Source organism: Phyllopteryx taeniolatus, chromosome 11 (assembly GCF_024500385.1).
Source record: "Phyllopteryx taeniolatus isolate TA_2022b chromosome 11, UOR_Ptae_1.2, whole genome shotgun sequence".
Lineage (NCBI taxonomy): Eukaryota > Metazoa > Chordata > Actinopteri > Syngnathiformes > Syngnathidae > Phyllopteryx > Phyllopteryx taeniolatus.
The window spans coordinates 17,510,621-17,534,390 of record NC_084512.1 but is presented as its reverse complement, the minus strand read 5'-3'; the positions used below and the strand labels follow the sequence as shown (position 1 = coordinate 17,534,390).

Below are 23,770 nucleotides of genomic sequence, written 5' to 3'. Positions count from 1 at the left end.
TATTGTAGAAACATGCAGAAAATATGTGCAAATATTGCCATTTAAGATTTACAGAGAGGAGCTACTTTTCAAAAGCACGCTCAGTGTTGAAGTTAGCAAATTGGTCATTATATTTAGAGACATTTTCGATGGGTCTTGCAACAATTATATTGGAGCTTTTATTTGACCCAAAGCTAAGGAAGGGAGGAGTAAGTGTTTGTTTTCTTGGCACTTTGGTCCCCATATGTAGGTCCCGTGGTACTTTGACTTACCAAAGTTTTTCTAGTTACTAACCAGTAGTTTGGTCGATTTTTTGCTTTGTGTTGCGAACCAAGTATGCTTCAGATATGCCACCACTTGAGGGAAGTGAAAAAAAGGGGAGAAATAGTCAGAGTGAGAGTAAGTTGAAAATGACTTGAATAATAATAATGATTATTATTATTATTATTATTAATTAGGATAAGAATATTTATATATTCCAATACAGTGCTATTTTTCTTGCTCTTTTTAAAAATAATGATATGACAATCAATTGCAATCGGATGCCAGTTGAAGAAGCACTGCATTACATTGTGCGGGTGTACCTGTAGTGTGGTTCATGTGGGATCAAGGTATAGATCACAGGTGTCAAACTCAAGGCCCGGGGGCCAAATCCGGCCCACCGCATCATTTTATGTGTCCCGCGAAAGCAAATCATGTGTGTCAACTTCAGTGATTCGTGCTAAAAATCTGTTCCAAAATTTCAAATCATCATATGTAATAAATACTTATGATGAGATATTGCAATTATTTTTTGTTACCAAACCCCTTTTGACAGTAACTTGAGCAATAGTTGAACAAACTATTATCTTTGACTTCTGACTTCCAAACTAGCTATCCATAATTTTGTTGTGAATATGTAATAACACGATGAGGCGATTTATTTGGCTTCACAGTCATAACGGCTCTTTGAGGGAAACTGTATATCGACAAAAATGTGTTTCACACCCCTGGTATAGATAAGTGAATGGATAGACCAGAATCGACCAGAATGTTGATTTGTTTTTAAATATGTTCCATCAATACAATTACAAAAAAATAATAAAAACATATAAAAGAGAATGCTATTTACTATTGGTTTTCATGCAAGCAGAGCAGGATCTCTCCAAGGTGCTGAAAGTGAAAGAACAACAGGACACACAAGGCATGGGCCCAATTGGCCAATGTCACGGGTTGTGAGGAGAAGGAGGAGGAGGAGGAGGTACACAAAGCTGAGAATGCACGTTTGCCACACGTAGCACACACGAGCGCCCCACTCGACCCGCAGCAGGAGAGGAAACATCAACTTGCAGAGGAGATGCGCGCGCAAAACCTCTGATTCCTCCTCCTTCCCCTCCTCCTCCTCCTCCTCCTCTCATCTCCCACCACTAGCATCCCTCCCTCCAAACATCCAAACACAAGCCGACGGGCAACCCAGGCAAGAAGGCGCGTGCACACACACACGCACGCAGGTTATTGACACAAGCTGGTCACGATGCGCGGATCTCCCCGCCGTGCAGGGACACGCGTGGGATTTATGGTGGTGCTGAACGCGCTGCTGCTGCTGTTGGCGACGGCGACGCAGGCTGCGGAGAGGCACTCCACGGAGCATGTTGTGGTCCAGTTGCGCGAGGAGGCGCCGGAGGAGGAGGCGCATCAACTTGCAGCGCAACATGGGTACCAGAGTGCTCGCAAGGTAGGATGCTCGGAGAAACAAAACCTCAGTATAAACATGGATTTTAAAACAAGATTTTCGCAAGTGTTTGTTTTCTTTTGTTTTAATCGGACTTCTGTTTAATCGCTGACATCACATCCCACTACAAGGCAGACTGGAGGGGCATGACCTCAATGTGACCCAAAATATTTCATTTCATTTTTAGACATACAATGAGTCAAATAAGTAAATAGATATTGAACATATAATACACGGATTATAGATAAATAGACAATAATCTAATTAATAAATAGATAATGTATTAAAATACACCTAAATACACTCATATATTGAAAATAAATAAATAAATAAAACACATGAAAGTACATGAATATAATTCTAACAAATTAAATAAATGAATAGATAATACAATGCATAAAAATAAATTTAAATAGATACATGAAAATGCATCTAAATTAATCGATAATAAAATATCGTAAGTCACATAAAATGACTGTAAATCGATTAAAAAAATTTAATAAATTGATAATTAAATACTAGTTTTCATAAAAAAAACTTGAATTTCACTACAGTATATATATATATATATATCAGATTAAAACCAAAAATGTATTCAATTTTATATTTAGCACCTGCCTAATCAAAACAATAATTTATTTTAAAGAAACACTGAAATTACATGGAAGAATTCATTTATTTTTTGTGATAAATTGCTAAAAATACCATTTTATGGATTTTAATATATTTTAAACATATAACAACAACAACAACATGGATAAAACATAAAATATTAACATTTTTTTTTGTATTGCCCAACCTTAAAAATATTCTCCCGCCTCTCCGTACACACATTTTTAGGAGTCGTGACACACACACACACACACAAACACGCACACACACACACACACACACACACACTCTCACACACACACACACACGTCCATCACTATGTATGACATTTTGCTCACTCTGAAGACATGGCGTGAAATGACTGGATAACATGTACTGTACATGAACGAAACACTAACAAGGCCTCTATGATGGAGAAGTAGAAATGATCACCCCCCCCCCTATCTGTGCCTTTGACAGTGTGAGGGCCTGTCAAAATGGACGTGGGGGGATTGTTGGAGGCAATGAGCCGTATAGCACGGCTCTGACTCTGAAGAAGGATCTTCTGTTTAGTAATGAATGTGTCAAACTGTACTTCGTTATTGTAATATTTGCTGTGCGGCATTTGTGTGATCGGTAATTCCCGTTCTTGTACAGTAGAAAACCCCCCTCCCATCCTACCTCCCTCCTCCCCTCCCAGGTTATGTAATCGGCAGCTATATTTGTCTTGATGGGATATGCATCATTAAACAAAGGCTGCGTTGTTTGAACTATCTTCAAATGTTGCTTAATTAACAAGATGAGGGCACCGGAAATGGACTTGTGTGCAGCTTCTATTGAATCCTTGTTTTTATTGTTGAGAGCAGTGAAAGACAACAATAGTCATCCATGTTATTTTCACATCCCATCAAGCAGGCTCATGTGAGAGCGTTTATACTGTGGATTGACCTGCCCCAACCCAGGCGGTTTTCAAGCATAAGGGGGTCTTTAATCCGGGCACGGTGCCCAAGGAAAAAAAGCCATGCATCTCATTTTACTGCCTCTCACCATGCATTAGGTTTGATTCTAGCACTCGTGCCTTAAAATAGACCCCCGTGCCCCTTTCACGGAAGCCTGGAAATCAGTCCCCTTTCTTCAACCTTCCTCCATTGTCCGTGAATTGTCGTCTGGCAATTGCATGCCGATTGGGGCTAGTTTTCTACCTATTCTTATACGTCTCCTTTGTGCACCTTGTTATTTTTATTTTTAGGTGGCCTTTGGAAAGGGGCTTTACCACTTCTATCCTCAGGATACTTCCAAGAGGAGGAGCAAACGCAGCGCTCATGGGAGACAGCGGCTCCAGAAAGACAACAGGGTAACTATAAGACATGTTTTACGACCGTAACATTAAACTAAAATGCACAAAATACATGGAAATATGATAACATCGATCAACGAGACCACATTGACACAACACTGTCATACAGTGGCTCTCCTGTCATTACTTCTTTGCATCTAGCTGTTGTCAGGGAGATGTATTTTATCCAACAGGAAACTGAGGGCTGCTGCAGCCAAGTTGGAGACTATGGAGTGTTATAATGCAATGTTAGCTTGTGTGTTTATTTCTCATTTATTTATTTTTGTAATTTCTAGCCATTCTGTTTCAGCTGGGCACACTTGAATTCGCTTGGCTGATCAGGAACTATTTTTACTACCGAATAATTGGTGTTGCCAATGGAAAACCCACCAATAGGAAATCGGTTTTCCCAATTCAACAGTGACAGTACAGTGACAGATTACAGTTGTAGTTATGTACGTGCTAAAAATTTGAGGACTTATTGTTACTTATTGATTTATCCTAACTGTAAGGATTACACAATTTAAAGTGTTTTCTTTTTACAGAATTTAGTCATTTGGAATATACAGTAGGGCGGCACGGTGAACGACTGGTTAGAGCGTCAGCCTCACAGTTATGAGGATTAAAATTGTCCACTCATTCCTAAACTCCAGACTTTTTTCTGCCGAGAGGTCTGAAATCAGGTCATTCGAATTTCTCGAGCTTATCTACGTCACTAGCGAAGATCTCTGCCTATCTCTCCGCTCCGAGCCAGTGCTGCCAACATAACAAACACGTGTGGTCTCGCAAGTGGGTTTTCTACACAGGGGCACCCAATCAGAGGAAAGGGGGCGGAACTTAGCCAAATATGGACAAAGTGGATACCAAACTGGGTCAAACAGAAGTCGCTGTCAGAGTGGGCTTTTCTGGACACCTGTAAGACAAAACCAAGGAGTTTTTTTTTTTTTTTTTTTAAATGAAATTTACACTTTTATATTAACTCCATGCTAGAGACTCACTCTATGGAGGTCTAAATAGCCGAAACATGGGACTTTTAACATAAATGGAAAAAAAACATTAATCTTGTTGAAGCAATCCTAAATTCTTTATTATTTATTTATTTCGTGGAAAACCAGCTCTGCGTTATAATGTAAAATACGTTGAAGGGAGGAAACGAGGCGAGCATTTTCCAGTGCACAGCAATGATGTCACAAGTGGATTTCATTAGTAATGTAACATTAACTGATATCAATCACATGAGCATGGATTCGCAGGATATAACTGCTCTAATTGCTACTGTAAAAACAAACATTGGAATAAAATATTTGGTTTTCACTGCTTTATGTAGGAAATGCGTATATTTGTTGTCAGTGAGATTGGTTTATTGATGTTATGATCCTTTTATTCTCAAAACATCAGTTACTGTCTGACTCATATGAACTGTTTTTCTCTGTTAAACGCCACTTAGTCACTCAAAAACGCTGAATCATCCACTGTCTTTTTATGAGGTGCCTTTTAAGAAGAGAGTTCTAGAAACGTATTTATGTATTTTTTTCCCCCCTTTAAATTCATGTTTTCAAACGTCTTCCTGTGGAACTTTATGAGGAGATAAGTGGTACTTAGTTAACAGTGGGTGCAGCGGTGACACTGGGTATGTGGAGTAAATGACAGTTGTCTCACATGCTCTCGTTGAACAAAAAAAAACAATGTACAGCATGTACAGTATGCACAACATACAGCCTTAATTTTAAACTACAAACAAACCTCTTAAAATGATAAATTATGACGTGCAGAGGAAGGATTACTGCATGTGCCAGGGAGGTGAGCTTTTCCTTTCGGCTTGTCCCGTTAGGAGTCGCCACAGCGCGTCATCCTTTTCCATGTAAGCCTATCTCCTGCATCCTCCTCTCTAACACCAACTGCCCTCATGTCTTCCCTCACGACATCCATCAAGCTTCTCTTTGGTCTTCCTCTAGCTCTCTTGCCTGGCAACTCCATCCTCATGACCCTTCTACCAATATACTGACTCTCTCTCCTCTGGATGTGTCTAAACCATCGAAGTCTGCTCTCTCTAACTTTGTCTCCAAAACATTGAACCTTGGCTGTCCCTCTGATGATCTCATTTCTAATTTTATCCAACCTGGTCACTCCGAGAGTGAACCTCAACATCTTCATTTCCGCCACCTCCAGGTCTGCTTCCTGTTGTCTCTTCAGTGCCACTGTCTCTAATCCGTACATCATGGCTGTTCTCACCACTCTTTTATAAACTTTGCCCTTCATCCTAGCAGAGACTCTTCTGTCGCATAACACACCTGACACCTTCCTCCACCCATTCCAACCTGCTTGGATTCAGTTCTTCACTTCCTGACCACACTCACCATTGCTCTGGGCGGTTGACCCCAAATACTTAATGTCCTCCACCCTTGCTATCTTTTCTCCCTGTAGCCTCTTCCCCTACCACCCCTCTCTTTCATGCACCTATATCCTGTCTTACTTCGGCACATCTTCATTCCTCTGCTTTCCAGTGCATGCCTCCATCTTTCTAACTGTTCCTCCACCTGCTCCCTGCTTTCACTGCAGATCACAGTGTCATCTGCAAACATCATGGTCCACGTCCTCATCTGTCAGCCTATCCATCACCACTGCAAACAGGAAGGGGCTCAGAGCTGATCCCTGATGCAGTCCCACCTCCACCTTAAATTCATCTGTCACACCTACAGCACACCTCACCACTGTTCTGCTGCCCTCGTACATGTCCTGTATTATTCTAACATACTTCTGTGCCACTCCAGACTTCCGCATGCAGTACCACAGTTCCTCTCTGGGTACTCTGACATAGGTTTTCTCTTGATCCACAAAGACACAGTCTAGCTTCTTCTGACCTTTTCCTGGTATCCTTTTTTTTGACAGCATTACAAAAAACACAAAAAGAAAATGGAAGGCAAAGAGTCAAATATTTGTATTTATTTTTTAAACTTTTGTTGCCAATGTTAGAGTTTTGTAAATGCATTATAATTTACATTAGGGCTACAGTTATCGAATATTTTTAGAATAGAATATTCTACCGATTAGCCCATCGATTAATTCAGTAATGGGATAACAACAAAATGTCCATGTGAGGTGTAGGTATTATTGCTGTCCACTTGGTGGTCGCCATCATCACATTCTACTCTATAATATCCGTGACTTTGAGGGTGTGTGGTTTTAATAGGTGGTGTCAGGCTTGTTGCGTGACATAGTAGTCAGTGAATGAGAGTGGGTAGTTGGCTGTTGTGAGCTCTGGTTAGCAAAAAAAAAAAAAAATCGATATCTCAAAATATAAACATTTACAGTGTTCTAATTTTTACGCATGAGATGATCCTGCCGTTTTAACAGGGTTGTGTTATTACATTTTATATCCATCCTATGCACCGCCTCAGGTATTGGCTCCCGTGCATGACTGATTTAATATCGCCTGTTTATCATGCTGTCGAGTGTCTTCCTGCCGTCGACCATGTAGCATCTGTTTTAAAATAAGCTTGCTGCAAGAAATAGTAAACTAGGCCTTTAGAATAGCACTAATGTTAAATCGCCGTTAGAGTGCATTAATGGGACGACGCACAACAAAACCAGTAACCAAACCATTAGCGGAGGAGATATTAATTATCTGTAAAATGTCAGAACGGCTTATACAATCGTGTGCATTCCTGGAAGCACAAAATGTACTGAAGGGGAGGGTTACATTGATTTTTCTATTTTCCCAGGAGTCTTGGTAGGAATCTGTTAGTGGAGCACAATGACCCACTTCTTTCATGACTCCTTTTCCTTTCCAGTCTGTATGATTCCTAAAATGTCCAGTACTTGCCCTCTTGGAACAACTACAAAAGCAATCAGAAGGCTATTTCTGTTGAAGATAATAGTTACTGTGTGAATGTTAAAGACCAAATTTTTTACATGTACTGTATTATTATTCTCCCGACTACTGTCCACATTTATCACAGATTCAAACCATTGGTGCCTCTAAATGTTCAGTTTATGCAGGGCATCTTGGGGACAATTTTTTTTTATACAGAGAAAATTTCCACGTTTCCCACAACTCAACATTTCCACAAAAAGAACAAAAAAACAAAAAAACATTGAAATGAATTCAGACTTTCTACAATAACTTACAAATAACGTTCCATAGATGATATCTCAACTCATTCAACAGATTGAAACCATCCCAACTGTAAAATGTTAACCTCATTCAAGACATCTTTGGAACAAGTTCCGCTTTTTTTCTTTTCCAAAAGTCCACATTTTAAATGACAAAATTCTGAAATGAATTATAACCTTGTAACCATTTTCCTAACTCCTCTACACTGGACAAACCATTCCAGCGACAAACTGTTCAGCTCATTCAGGAACCCTGGCGTTACTTTACCCTCTGTTAGCATACAAGCTGCTAGCATGTTAGCATTGCACCAATTCTCATTGGAATTATTAATCATTAGTACCTTAATACAGGGCAACATGGGAAAATCTGAACAATCCGCCTTCGCACCTTTTGTACACGCGTTCCAAGCTCACAATATATGAGCATACCAACTGTTTGAATTTGACCATTTCTCATTGTTTTAGTATGAAATGCAGCGTTGTTTTTTTTTCAGTCTTGTATTGCATTTTTTTTCCAACTTCCCTTTATGTCTGAGCAACATGTGCAATTGTTGTTAAACGGGTATTGTGAAATGAAATACTATTTAAAAAAAATGTATCGACGGTGTATACTTTCAAATATGTGGAATTTGAGGGCTGTCATTTGACGGATCGTCTGATTCCGTTGATTGACCGTGCGTGCTGTGCCCTTCCCGAGTGCCCAGAGTATTCCGTAAAAAGATGAATAGGTTTTAAAAGGCCATCTTGAGTGATGCTCTATACTGCCTTATCTATCAGCGGCAGTTAAAAACACCCACAATGCTTGTTTTTGTACCTCGGTCACACCGGAGGGGACTTAGTCACCCGAATGTATGTGCTGGCGGACATTTTGAACCGCTGACAAGAATTATGTGTGTTTGGGTTTTGTGGACTTGAGGAACAGACAGTCACACACAAAAAAAGCATCTTTTGTCTTTTTCAAATGTAAATAATCTGTTTTAGAGTCAACCATCGTAAAACCTTCAGCTGCACAGGCAAAGCTTTAAGGAACATTTTAACACTGTTAATGATCATAGAAGTCTAAAAAGAATTTAACCATTTCAAAAAAAGCTATTATTTTTGAATTGTCCAACACTGACCTCTTTAACATCATGTAAGTTTAAAAAGAACTCTAACACTGTATAATAATATAAATAAATAAATATATATATATATATATATATATATAATATTTTCCTTAACTTTGATAATGTTAGTTAAAATGACCAGCGCATGGTGCTCCATGATCTGATAATGTCTAGGTCTTTAAATTTGGTAATGCAGCATGTGGCTCATTGTTCTCTGGTTCAAGTCACGGTCAACAAGCTGATCATCATCACGTCCATCCCTCCATCCATTTTCCATACTGCTTATCCTCACTAGGGTCGTGGGTATGCTGGAGCCTATCCCAGCTAACTGCGGGCAGGAGGCGCGGTACACCCTGAACTGCTTGCCAGCCAGTCGCAGGGCACATGTAAACAAACAACCATTCACACTCATATTCACACCTACGGGCAATTTAGAGTCTTCACTTAACCTACCATGCATGTTTTTGGGATGTGGGAGAAAACCAGAGTACGCGGAGAAAACTCACGCAGGCACGGGGAGAACATGCAAACTCCACACAGGCGAGGCCGGGATTTGAACCCCGGTCCTCAGAACTGTGAGGCAGATGTGCTACACATCATCAGCACACTTTTACATTTTTTTTCACCACCTCTATTAACCTGCTACAGCAGGATCAATCCCCAACACAAAAAGCAAAAGAAAAGGCAAAATACACTTGAAAGGTAAAGTATCAGTTATATTGTGCTATTTTTTTATTGTATTCATTGTATTTAATTTTCCATGTTACAGATCTGTTTCTTTTAAAATGTAATTGGATTACAAGGCATTGTCCCAAACCCTCCCATCAAATGTTGTCCGAATATAATCAAGTCGTCCGAGCTAATCTCAGGGGCGTTAAAAAATGGAGGTGCATCCAATCAAGCGTCCATCCTAGTTATGAACTTAAAGTAAAATTAAAATAAACATGTATTGTAAATTTGACACACCAAAGCGAGGAGTGTTCTTAAAAACCCTGACAAATTTGAATTATTCAAAAAATGGCCAAGTATATAAAATGAGGCTTCAAAATCATGAAAAATCACAGGAAGTCAACTGTTTATTAAACACGGTGGCACACATTATTTAGCCTGAGAGGCATTTGAGCCATACTTCCTGCTCATAATATATCCACAATGCTTTGTGTTTCAATGTATTATTGTAGCCTGAATAACACAACATACATAACGCTTGGGAATTTAAGTAACGACACCGAGCTGATTTGAAAATTGTGGCATTTTAAGGGTGCTAGCGAGTGGTACAAATATTGGCTCGTAAGCAACTCGTAATTTTGCCGGATACCCACTGATGCAAACAAAAGCAACTTTCGCAGTCTTTTTTGCCACCTGTCCCAGGTTTTTTGGAACGCGTTGCAGCCATAAAATTCTAAGTTCATGATTATTTGCTATAAAACAATCAATTTGTCAGTTTGAAGATTACATATCTTATCTTTGTAGTGTATCCAAGTAAATATAGGTTGAACATGATTTGCAAATCATTGTATTCTGTTTTTATTGATGTTTAACACAACGTCCCAACTTCTTTGGAATTGGGTTGTAGAAACAAAGCTATGAATTCTTTCCTAGGTGAAGAACATTCTGGACCAAGATGGGTTTAATCGTCAGAAACGTGGCTACCGAAGTTTAGACGACATGGAAGTGAATATAAGCGATCCACTGTTCACCAAACAGTGGTACCTGGTGAGTCACCGTCCTGACCCAACCTTCATAAGCATACATATTCCCCACGTCTTCCACAATCAGTGCAGTCACGCTTTAATTAGCCATGCCAATACACCGCCGCATGCGCAGCGCCCCTCTCGTTTAAGCCTGAGTGGCAAGCGTGACATTTACGGCTGCTGCAAGCCCGCCGCTCTTCATCGGAAGAACACAGCCCAGGCCGTCTTTAGCGAGATACACTGTTATCTCTGACGATGCCTTCACCAAAGCCTTCCACACACACCCACACACAAACATCCTCTGTGTTACTGTTTTTTTTTTCTCTCCCCCACCTGCATGCTGTGAGTCATGGTTTAATATTTTGCGTGATTAGATCAACACAGGGCAGGCAGACGGGACCCCCGGGCTGGATCTTAATGTGGCTGAAGCCTGGCAACTGGGCTACACGGGCCAAGGAGTCACCATTGCGATCATGGATGACGGTATTAACAATTTTTATTTCACAACACTTGAGGGCCTGCCCGTGTTACTTTCCACATTTTCATTAACACACAAAGTCGATTTGTTGTATATACAGTATCATTAAATGAGAACGTGTGTCCAAAGTTCTCTGAATAATTTTGAACCAAAAAACTCAAAATTCACAAATATAAAGTTAAAATGTAATTTATATATATGTTAACACAATTTTAAAATGTACGGTGGTTGACAGGAGGAAATGTGTTGCAAACGGGCTTATGCTGCAATTTAACAATGCTGCAATTATAGAAAACAGCTGCAAATGAAAAATGCAGCAAGAAAAACATGCTGCAATCACAGAAAACAACTGCAAAAGAAAAATGCTGCAAGATAAAAACCCTGAAATGACAGAAAACAACTGCAAAATGCTGCAGACACACTCACACACACACACACACACACACAAACACACACACAAACACACAAACACAAATCCCAAAACAACTGCGAGAGAGAAATGCTGCACATTCATGTTAAACAATAGAAGTCTGCCAGGCCAGTGGGGGGTGCAACCTCTCGCTTGCAGTTGTTGTTGTTGTGTTTGTAAGCATTTTTCTTTTGCAGTTGTTTTCTGTGATTGCAGCATTTTTATCTTGCAGGATTTTTCTTTTGCAGTTGTTTTATTTGCTTGTGTGGTTTTTGTCTTGCGTCATTCCCGCTATGGAAAATATGGCCGTTTGCAGTGCATTTCGGCCACCGTAAAATGGAAATTGAATAAAACAACACTTAGGCAGCATGGTGAGGTAGTGGTTATTAGGTCTGCCTCACAGTTCTGAGTTTTGGGGTTTCAGTCTTGGCTCCAGCCTTCCTGTGTGGAGTTTACATGTTCTACTCGTGCTATTCCTGGGTATTCTTCGGGTACTCTGCTTCCTGCCAAACCCCCCATAAATGCATTTTATGGTAATTGAAGACTTCAATTGTCCATAGATGTGAATGTGAGAGTGAATGGTTGTTTGCCTTTATGTGCCCTGTGACTGTGGCGCCTCTTGCCCAAAGTCATCTGCGATCCTAATAAGGACAAGCAAATAAAATACACATAATATTATAAATAATGCCTCCCGGTATGTTAGAGGACAGTTTTACACCACTGAAAACCATATCATAAACATCAAATTGGCACCACATTACAACAAGGGTATTCTTGTAAATGGTTTATAAATTGAAAGCTCTTTCTAAATCAGTAATTAATGGCTTAACAGTGTTGGCGCTCTATTTTTATCTCAATATTTGACGAACCACGACAGTCTGCGAATGCATTCACACTACAAGTGGTCTCACAATTTGGCGAGGTAAACTCTCACTGTCTTTATTGAATTAATTTGAGCTGTTTATTAAGTCTGAAAAAATAAACTAATTAATAAACAATGTTGCAATGCAAGATAAAAAGCCATAATAAGAGTATCATTGTTAGATGAATATATCTGTGATTACCAGTGTCAATCAAAACAGAGCAATATTATCTTTGTAAGGGCAGGATTTTTACTCCCCTTGTGTTGGATCTCAATAGACTGTGTGTGAAAATTAAGACAGCTTTCTATAATTTCAAATACAAATTGTGGTGAAAAATACAGATGACATTATTCTCTTAAAGCACCGTGTCACATGATTAGCTGTCCGTAATATGAATGTCAAAATTGCATTTCAGGCATCGACTATCTGCATCCAGACCTGGCATCTAATTATGTGAGTACCTCATGATTGAATTGCAAAAGTTCCCTTTCTCATCCTGTTATTGAGCAAAGCGGGCGCGTGGCGTCAGTTGGCCGATGCCAGGTGCTTTCCAAGGCACCGTCATGGCTGCTGAGTCTCCTTGTCATGCTTGGTGGAGGACGCAGAAGCGGGGTGGGAGGTGGTAACGGGAACGGCCGAGCTGTTGAATGTTAATGCACGCCGCACTGTGGCAGGCCGATCTGTGACCAGCGCAGATAATGCCAGGGTAGTTGGAGCTGCATAATGTGATGCTGTACCTCCAGCATACTGATAAAAGCTTAAAGGACAAGCGGGAAGATGACATAACAAGGAAATACGGAATTATTTGACCATGATATTTGTAGCTTAAAACTACATCATCAATTTTGTGTTCGGGCCAAGTGCCCACCTGATCCAGCAGATGGTGCTGTGGAGAAAAAAGGTTGCTAGTTTTTCTTTTTTTTTTTTTTTGGTAGCAGTAATTTACTGTAAATATATTTATGGAAACATTTCCAAAATGGGTGTAAACATTAGGGCCACACTGAAAAGAAAATACTGTAAATACAGCAGTAAACTTACAACAACAAAACAACAAAAGTTACAAAAATATTTTTACTGTAAAATTACTACCTTTTCATCATAAATCATGATTTTGTCATATACTGTATGTATGAGTTCTTGCTTGTCATTTTTCAACCATAGTCTCATAACTCTGATTTCGTTCTACCATTGTTGTTGTTTTTTTCATCTCCTGGCCCGAATATCTTATTTTATCTTCCTTCCATTTCTCCCTGTCCTTTCTCTGCTGTTTGGGGCAACGGAGACTTCTGCCCTAAGTTGGAATAGAAAAAACGGTACTACAAGCCGCTTTTTTTGTGCCCAAGTAACCGGCACAACAATTCCGCAATGCAATGTTGTACTCACTAGCTTGCATAGAATAATTTTTGCTGTTCGATAAATTGGAATTTAAAAGTACCTCAGAGGGTAAGAGAAGTACTGTAGTTTTCCTACCGAAATGATTGGTGCAATACCATTTTTTTTTAATTGATAAAAGCGACACTGATCAGCGTGAATGTGCCATCTGCTATCTGGAATCCGCCGAATGCACAGATGCCAACCTGCTCCCAGTAATAAAAAGCCAACCAACGAGTCCCCATCGGACCATAAAAGTCAGATCGCTTCATCCAGCTCGTATTACTTCCTCCCGTGAGCCTTAGTCCGGCATTTGCCTTTGTACCGCTTCTCGTTTCTTGTCTGTGAACAGACCAGCCATGACCCAAAAATAATAGTGGGCCTTAGCAGGGGTGATGCAGGAGCACGCTCCGCAGCCTTGATGGTGCGCGCTTCGCCTTCAACCGTATTTGTTCGAGCCAGAGTGCGTTCAAGTAAGTGTGTGTCATTGTATTCTGTGAGTAATCCTGCTTTAGTTTCTTCAATGCTGCCTCAGACGCAATATCATTAGCTACTGTGATATCTGATGGATTTAACAGCCCAAGATATCATCATTTGATTATCTTATGTGATTGTATAAAACCAAATACAGTATTAGCATCAGGTCTCCAGAGCGACATTAATACGGTGAATTACTGTAATGTTTTGATTGTGAGCACACTGCACACTCAGATGGTGCAATTTCATGGCACATTCATTTAAAAAGGGTATCTCACTCATTGGGCTTAAAAGAACCATAAACAAACAAGCTCTCGTATTAGAGGAGTAAATGAGATTTTTCCTTTTAGTAGGATGGAGACATTGAGATAATTTACGATGACTTTTAACCATTGGGTTATACATCGCGCAGTGCTGATGTATAGATCTTCCCCCTTTGTTTTCAGAGATAGTGCACAGGACACAGGGGTGCGTGATTACAAATTCAAAGTCTCTTATTCGGGATACATTGTTGCCGGTGATGCTGATGTTGCCATGGCGACACCCTGTGCTATCACATTCCTGCGATGTTCCGGATTGTTTTGCTGGTTGAAAAGATTAAAGAAGCCTGAATGAAGCAGCTTCAGCTTCATTCAGGGTGCCTTGACTCAGAAGATACACAAGAGGGACAGTAAAGTTCAATATCTCATTGCAGCTGCTTTAGCTCTGCCGAACTAACATAAACACGCTGTCAAAATAGTACTGTATGTGCATGGTTTACAAACACACGAAGAGGAATTAGAACCAAATAAAAATTAATTCTACTGCAAGAATAAAGGCATAAAGTTACAGAAATATGTTCATATAAATGAAATTTAAAAGAGTTATAATCATAATATTGCAAGATTAAAGTGGTAATGTTACAAAAAGTCATATTCTTACAAAATAGTAATAATTTTATGAGCAATAGTCACAAGCATAGACGAGCTAAATGTTGAGATTTTCAAGTTATTCAGTATCATTGCTTCACGACAACGGCTAAAAAATTATTAATTAATAGTAATAATAATAATAATAATAATAATAATCATCATAACTTAATAGCAAAATGTATTCTTGTTGCAATTTTTTTTCTTGAACTTCTTTGTCCTCTTATGATGTAATGTTATTCTTGCTACAATACAACTTTATTTTTGTATAATTACTGTATAACTTTATCATCGTAATAGTATGACTTTATTCTTGACTATGTTACATCAAGACTTTATTCTCATAACCATTAGTATTTTATTCTCACAATGTTGCAACTTTATTCTTGTAGCATTACACCTTGAGTCCAAAGCGCATTTATTTATATAGCGCATTTCATACACAAGGTAACTCAATGTGCTTTACATGATTAAAATAATAATAAAGAAAACAGCTTATAAACATTTAAAACAAAGAGAAAACCATTTAAACAACATACAGGTCAAGAAATGTTATTTAAAAAAAATTAAATATCATTTAAAAGCATGAGAAAAAAATAAGAGTTTTTAACCTGGACTTAAAAACATTCACACTTTGGGCTGACGTCACTTCTGTTGTCAACTTATTCCATTTGTGTGCAGCATAATAGCTAAATGCTGCTTCAACATGTTTGCTTTGGACTCTGTGCTCCATGATTTGACCTGAGTCTGTCGATCTCAGAACCCAACTGGGTTTATAATCCATTAGCATTTCTTTCATGTATTCAGGACCTAAACCATTCAGTGATTTATAGACCATTCTGGTAACATTACAACTTTATTCTATTCTATTCTATTCTATTCTATTTATTCTATTCTTCTCACTTTTTTTTTACTTTACAATTTTATTCTCATAAAATTAATACATATGGCCAATCACATTTTTTTTTTTTTTTTTTACTGTTCTATCACTTACTTTTTTCTTTTGAATAATTCTCCTTCTTCATAGAGCAGTAAGTCAGAATTTAAAAGCATGTTGTGAACGGCTTTAATAAGTATCAGTTTCTTATATTATATCATTATAATAATATTATCATCTGTTATCAGTTCTGGTAAATGTACCTGTACGTATGTTCTCTCTGTATTAGATGTTGATTTATGAGCAATAGCACCAGAATTCAATCAATTTCAGTTTGCTTTAGTGCAGTGGACGGATGTGATTAATACAACTTCCGTCAATACGTCTCCTGTTGCTCGTCATTTCCCTCTAAATTGAAAACATTTTTACTTCATTCGTCATCTACTTTGGAACCGATTATGTCCCACTGAGGCTAAATATTATAACTGGCTGGAAAAACAGGTCATGTGAAAATCGTTAGTAACAACGGCATAATATACACTTTATATATCTGTGAGGTGCCTCTAAGGAGCAATGTAGCTGGACTGTATAAAAGGTTCTGTAGAGTTTAAAAATAAACGACTTTGTGAGTGACACTTACTGATGGGATGCAGGAATTTCCAGTGGAATAAAGTCAACAAGGTTTAACAAGAGCACAAAATGTGTTTGGGACCTCCATGTTCTCGCTTTCACCTTTTTCATTAATCAGAGTTGTTTCTCAGTGATGGCAGATCTGACACTAACAGTACATATATCATGCTGAGATAACAAAGGTTGCATGGGGGTAGATAATAACAGCTTACATTGAGATAAAGACAGAGGTACAATCCCGTCAACATGGTCGTTAATTGATCTGATGCTTTTCCCACTATGGGGATAATGAATGCTTCTCCGAACTGGAGAACACATGATGTACATGTTAAACGGGAGTTCTCAGCAGGCAGCACAGCCCTGAATGACAGCATGAAATGTTCCAAAGCATTTGTCCTATTTTCTTCCTCTTTGGTCTTTTCTATTCCTGTCACGTTTGGGCTCATACGGTTCGGCTGCATCTGCGATTGATCGGAATGTGTGTAACCCCCATACTTCCTGTTTGTTTGTTATGATTAGAGCATTGGCGTCACTGGCGTCAATAAGTCTTCAAGGCTTATTGATTTTGAATATGTGTAGACATTGGGGGCTGGTTTTGGAGTTATAAAGTGGGGTTTTGAAATAACTGGTAATGCAGTACCTCCATGACACTCAACAGTAAATGAGAATCTGTACTATGGCTTTTACTGAAGAAAATGTAAGGCTCTATAGCACAGGTGTCAAACCGGTGGCCCGGGGGCCAGATCCGGCCTGCCACATCATTTTATGTGGCCCGCGAAAGCAATTCAAAATTGCTCATTGTGTTCTGGTGTTATACCATTGAGATATTTGCAAGAATCTTTTTTTTTATTACCCTTTGAAAAGAAATGTAATAGTTGAAAAAGTTGTTTTTAAAAGGCTTCTAATTTCAAAACTGGCTATTCATCAATGTGTTGTGTATACTGTATGTAATTACAGTATAGGAGGTAATCTTTCATTTCTCTGGGTTCACAGTTGTAGCGGCCCTCCGAGGGAAGTCATAACTACGATGTGGCCAATGACAAAAATGAATTTGACACACCTGCTCTATAGGGCTGTCAAAAAATAAATAAATCATTGTACTGTAGTACATTACAAGACGTATTTTACTTTGGTAACTTTTTTTGTGTCATTTTCATTGTACATGCAGTATTTTTTGTTAAGCCCCCCCACTCCACCGAATAAATTATTATCACATTATTATGTTGTTATCATTGTTTTGTTTTTTTTGTTTTTTTTTTGGGGGGGGGGCGCCTCTTTTCCAGAGGATACCTATTTACAGTATCAGAAATGTGTTGGTTTTGATAGTATGAAGCCAATGAAAAATATCTTCATTTTCAAAAGCGAACTAGTAAAAATGTATCCCTGGTCTATATGTGTGGTTTGTAAGACTTTAATGTCACGATTGGGATGATGGTGGTTGAATCATGGTTTTTCATGAATGATTGCCACGATGCTGAAATATTTCAAACCAGCAAAATAACAGCCATCGTGGCCACATAGGCTGCAATTAGATATAGAAAAATGCTCCTTGCTTTCTTTCACCATATTGTTCTCTTTGTAAACACATCCTTTCAGAATGCAGATGCCAGTTATGACTTCAGCAGCAATGACCCGTATCCATTTCCACGCTACACTGATGACTGGTTCAACAGGTAGCTCACTCAACCGCCCTCTGTTTATACACACACACACACACACACGCACACACACAAGCAAGCACGCATGCATGTGCACGCACACACACACACACACACACACTATATGTTTTTGTATGCTTTCCCTAGAGTCCACCAGCTCTCTATTGATTTTCTCTCCACCTTGTTCCATTAGGACATAATAGTGCAGTATAAACAGAGCTATTGTCTGAACACAACACACTAGAAAGCACAATACTTGTTTTTGGTCCCGAGTTAAGGCTGATAAAGGAGGCATGTTCGCTCACAGGCGACCTTGTAGTGCTTTATCCTGCTTGCCGTGTCCCAGTGATCCACTATGACGCGTGACAACAGCAAGAATACAAAGAAATATATTCAGGGATGTAGAAACGTGTGTGCCGGTTTTGTCAGTGCAGCAGCTCTGAGACTGGGAGGCTAATCAGGCAGCTGTTATAAATAGCTTCCTGTCGGTGGCAAAGCATGCTGGGAGAAACGGGGTCATCTCTTGCAAGGTCCCTGTGGGAACTTGAGGGACGCAGGCGAGAGAGACGCATCAGACAGTGCACACCGATATGGAGCGAGACAAGAGTAATGGATGTCAGGCTGCTTAAGCGGAAAAAAAAAGACATTGAACGAAACCAGTCGCATGTTCTCAGATTTAAATATTTAATTGCACATCTGCAGTGCCTTTCAGGAAAGGTGCTACTTTAGTCCCACATTGGGGAAATTACAGTTTTGCAACAGCAAAGAGTAGCAACACAATTTTAAAACAATTATGCCTACAAGGTTAAATTGACAATTCGATTGTTTTTGTACCCATGTGGCAGAATTTGCATTTTCATCATGCCAGCGTAAAGCGAACTCATGGAATTGGATAACCTCATATAGGAATCAAGCATCTTTTCATGTCGATACCAATCCAATATAACTCGGATATCTTCCAAAACAACTGATCAGATATACACTGTGAGTGTGAAAATTGTTTATTACATATCTGTTGTTGACCAATACTGGCCACTCATGCCAGAGTAGCATCTGCTCCATTTGCACACTGGTTGAGGAGTATCTGCAACATTTGCACAATCAACATTGTCCCAGATTATCGCACTACTCGCTTGAAGTCTCGGTGCCCCTTGCACAATGGTCATTGCACCGGACTATTGCAATATAAGTCATTCGAACTGCTCTAAGTGCTAGAGGACTCTGCATCTTTTTGCACAATTGTCAAAAAAAAATAAAATAAATAAATGTACCGGCATTACCAGATAACTAGGAACCCTTTATTGATCAGTGACTGTTTTTTGTCAATGTCTTTATGTCTCAAAAGTGTTCTCTGTCAATTAACTGTCTGTTGTCGTACTAGAGCGGCTCCAACTACCGGAGACAAATTCTTTGTGTGTTTTTTGGACATACTTGGCAAATAAAGATGATTCTGATTCTGATAGTACTATAAAATAATACGCTTATCAAAGATATACAGTATACACACCTGTGCTAAATCAAAATTACACCCAACGCAAGGACCATTAAATATGGTGAAGATATGCTACATTCGAGATGGATGGACCATTAAATAAGGAAAATAATTGAAGATGACGGCCAGCAAAGTAATGCCCAGGTTACATGTTCTACATTTTTTTTCACCGTGTAAAACCGTTCTTCAGCCTTAATATCATCGCGAGACATGCTTTTGTCATAAATACCACAAGGTTTCAGAATTACAGCTTACAGTCTTTTTCTAGCATCTGATTTTTGTAATCATAACGTTACCATGAAACAAGTGAGTGTGAACTGCGATGCACATGCGAGACCCTAGAAAGGCAGGTCAAGCACCAATTGTATTTTCACTCATGGAAGCAGCACTTCATCACCAAGTCGCAGAGTTACACTTGTCAATTACTGTAGAGTTGAATCTGTGTATTTGATGCTTGCAGTGGACACATCGAGGTAGACAAATGATTAACAATTTGAAAACATGGATTAAATAGTATATTTTCTGTAATGTGTCCCTTTAAACCGGTGCCAGGAGGGATATTCCAGGCCAAATAAAAAGGCTAATTTACAGTTGTCTATGTTGAAGGTATATATCAAAACAGGGATATCAGATATGGGTCATGTAAATAGTCAAAATATCGATTATAGGCACTAAATTGTAATTGGATGCTTAGAACTGCAATGTACATCCAGTTGAATGCACTTTATTTAAAATAGATTATAAACTAGCAAACCTGTCTTCTTCTATCCTAACTCAATGTGTTTGTCCTTCCTGTCACCAGTCACGGCACACGGTGTGCCGGTGAAGTGTCGGCAGCAGCCAATAACAACATCTGCGGCGTGGGAGTCGCTTACAACTCCAAGGTGGCAGGTATGTGTCATTCATGATGTGGACGGTGAGAGGAATAACAACGAACAGGCTGCGATGTGAGCAAACAGCAATTGCAATAATGGTATGATAGTGCGACAGTTCAATAGCACGAAAGGGTAACTGATGCTGAAAAACGATCTATTTCTCATGAAAAATATGAAAGAAATTCAAGGATATACTGAACTTTTGGAACAGATGGATGAAGAATCCAGTTAGCTAAGCTCCATGTTTTAATTGCTAATCAGGTTTTCTTGAAACATGGTCTTTTTTTTTCTTTTTTTTTTTTCCTTTTGTCCTGTTCGGCTGTTAGGTCAAGCAGAATGGAAGATCTGTATCCCTTTTATGCCGCAAGAGTTTTATTGTGTCACAGTGGAGTTTTTAAGCTTCCGCTGTGGTTTCTTAGAAATATAATTGCACTTTATTGAGAATCAGAGTCGATCAGTCGAACAGAAACAAAGACAAAAAACAAAGCACTAATTTTAAACAGAATGAGAGAAGTAAGTCATTACATTATCTCCAACAATGAAACATTAAATATGAGTGTTACATGGGGCTACAGTTCTACACCCTGTGAGGGAAGGACAGGACAAGATAGAACAGGACAAGGACAGGAAAAGAAGCATGCAGGACAAGGGTCGTGAAACCGACTGTACAACTGAAGTGTGGTGGGATTAATTATCTAAATTATAAAAGTCTACAGGACATAAGTGAGGGGATACACAAGCGATTTGGATATTCATGAGTTATTTGTCATGAAATATGTGAAACATGGTCTTTAGGTGACACGGTACCATCTCAGACAGAAAAATACATTGTACGCGTTGGGGTGCAATGGTTTGTTACTGGTGTGCTACTCCTAAAAAATACTGCTTGTATACTCTTGAAACATAACTTTCACCGCTTGGGAACGTTCCTGAATCCTTTAGCTTGGGAAAAGTCCAATGATTAGGCATTTGGATTTGGGCGCCATTGATATTGTGATCTTCCACGAAGCTGATTTTCATTCAGCTGGTGTGAGAATCATTTCTCACTCAATGCCCTATTCACGATCACCCTTTGATTGACTGGTGGCCAGTCCAGGGTATAGTCCTGTAGACGTGTGTTAGTCTTCAGTCAGCTGTGATCCTGAACAGAATGATCAGTGTAGGAAATGGGTATTGGCTCCTCTACTTATTTGACATATTTAAACAATACTAAAGACAAATCTAGCCAAGCATCCAAGCAGTATTAAGTGCATTGGCACCACAGATCTCCTGCAGCCTACGTTTCATTTCTTGTTCACCTGCCAGGTATCAGGATGTTGGACCAGCCATTCATGACGGACATAATTGAGGCCTCATCCATCAGCCACATGCCTCAAGTCATTGACATCTACAGTGCCAGCTGGGGGCCCACTGATGACGGCAAGACTGTGGATGGACCCAGAGAGTTAACCCTTCAGGCTATGGCTGACGGTGTCAACAAAGTAAGCTGGCATCCCTTCTGTTGAACTGTAAGAGTGTTTTATACGTATATTACTTCCCTACACAGAGGAAGGATCTTTTAATTGTATTACAGGAGTGAATTGAGTTCCTCTCTTTTTTGATGCTTCCATCTGGAATACTCCCAGGAATATTGTTTTAATATGCACTGGATGTTTTTCTGGGTCTTCCGTGGTCTGTAGTGCATTCTTCTAGTTTCTGTGAGAAAGTGCTTACAGACTGAGCCATTGCTGCGCTCGTATATAATACATACTGTGGATTACCAAACTTTTTTTCCCCCCGTTCCATACGTTTCACTTACATGCTTTAGGTACCCTCAACCAAATATTTCCTAATTGGAGACAGTTGGAAAGGACTCCTTGATTCTTGAATTGATTGACACATTTCCGTGTGTGAAAGCGCGGTAACAATAATATATACCGTTGCATTGGATTCTGTGTGAAAGGCAGAGGCTGTTAAATGCCGGCTCTCCTTGTATGGCTTTGATGGGCCAGTTTTTCAAAAACTGTGCGAAAGAGGCTAGTGTGCCACTTGTTTTAACCTCCCAAAGTGTCTGGAGTTGATTAGCTCAAGCATATTTCATAAAGGTTAAAACTCTAAGGGCTTGTCTATGTCGGCCTGTTTCCATCACACATTACATTCATATAAATTAATTTGAACCTATGCTTAATCTTCCTTACCTAAAAAGGGATAGGGTGTTCTTTTTTCCCCCCTGTAAATAGGAGGCAGATCTCATCCACGTGACTGTAGCCAGGCAAAGACCTCCACCCCCCTCTGAGAAAAACATGATACACACGCGCACAGACTGTTGCCATGCTAACAGTGCCACTGCCTATTACTAGACTCATTAATCATCCCGGACCATTCGCAGGCAGGTGTAGGCCGCTCTAAAACGACCCAGCCTCTCTGGAGCTCAGTATGGACCAAGCTTGATGCATACTCTGATTGTTTATACGCGACTAATCAAGCAGCCACTCTGCCACCTCAATTCAAAGAATCACTGCAAGAACACAATGTGTAAAAAAAAAAATAAAAAAAAAAGAAATTTCCCAGTGGTTTGTTGAGTATTGTGATGAGGGTGGAGATATTGGATTGGTGTTCAAAATTACAATCAATGTTAAGATTATGTAAACATGCATAGAGTATTTTAAATAGTTGTCACCCATGAGGCAGAATGTGTCATAGATTTATCATATAAATCAGCATGAGCTTCTTGCATATGTAATTAGTGGCACTACATAATTCCCATTCTACATTCCACACAAGACGCCCCGCTAATCAAACTCAGAACTCCTCAATTCACTGGTGTCGATCCAGGGGCGAGGAGGCAAAGGCAGCATCTACGTGTGGGCATCGGGAGACGGCGGTAGCTATGACGACTGCAATTGCGATGGTTACGCCTCAAGTATGTGGACCATTTCCATCAACTCGGCCATCAACGACGGACGCACAGCCCTCTACGACGAGAGCTGCTCCTCCACGCTGGCGTCCACCTTCAGCAACGGACGCAAGAGGAACCCAGAGGCTGGCGTTGTGAGTGTTTATGATGAAGTATACACATACAGTGACCGCAAACATGAACACATATTGTGCCCACATGCGACAGTGAATATTTATTTGTGAGTAGTGTCAGTGAGTATACTAATGTTGAATTGCGAATCGCTGGGGATTCACCCTATAAGATTTAGAAACAACAATACAAAGA

At 39.5% G+C, this 23,770-nt stretch overlaps 1 protein-coding gene across 1 annotated transcript in view; it reads left to right on the top strand.

The window, feature by feature from the left end:
* Nucleotides 1–1,278: 1,278 nt before the first annotated feature.
* Nucleotides 1,279–23,770, top strand: part of pcsk2 (proprotein convertase subtilisin/kexin type 2) — a 34,187-nt gene continuing 11,695 nt past the window's right edge. The window contains exons 1-9 of the mRNA XM_061790485.1: nt 1,279–1,693; nt 3,531–3,635; nt 10,439–10,552; nt 10,905–11,013; nt 12,696–12,733; nt 18,140–18,216; nt 20,496–20,584; nt 21,874–22,049; nt 23,383–23,598. Of these exons, the coding sequence (XP_061646469.1) occupies nt 1,493–1,693; nt 3,531–3,635; nt 10,439–10,552; nt 10,905–11,013; nt 12,696–12,733; nt 18,140–18,216; nt 20,496–20,584; nt 21,874–22,049; nt 23,383–23,598 (1,125 nt within the window). The 5' untranslated portion in view covers nt 1,279–1,492. The remainder of the gene's footprint in view (nt 1,694–3,530; nt 3,636–10,438; nt 10,553–10,904; nt 11,014–12,695; nt 12,734–18,139; nt 18,217–20,495; nt 20,585–21,873; nt 22,050–23,382; nt 23,599–23,770) is intronic.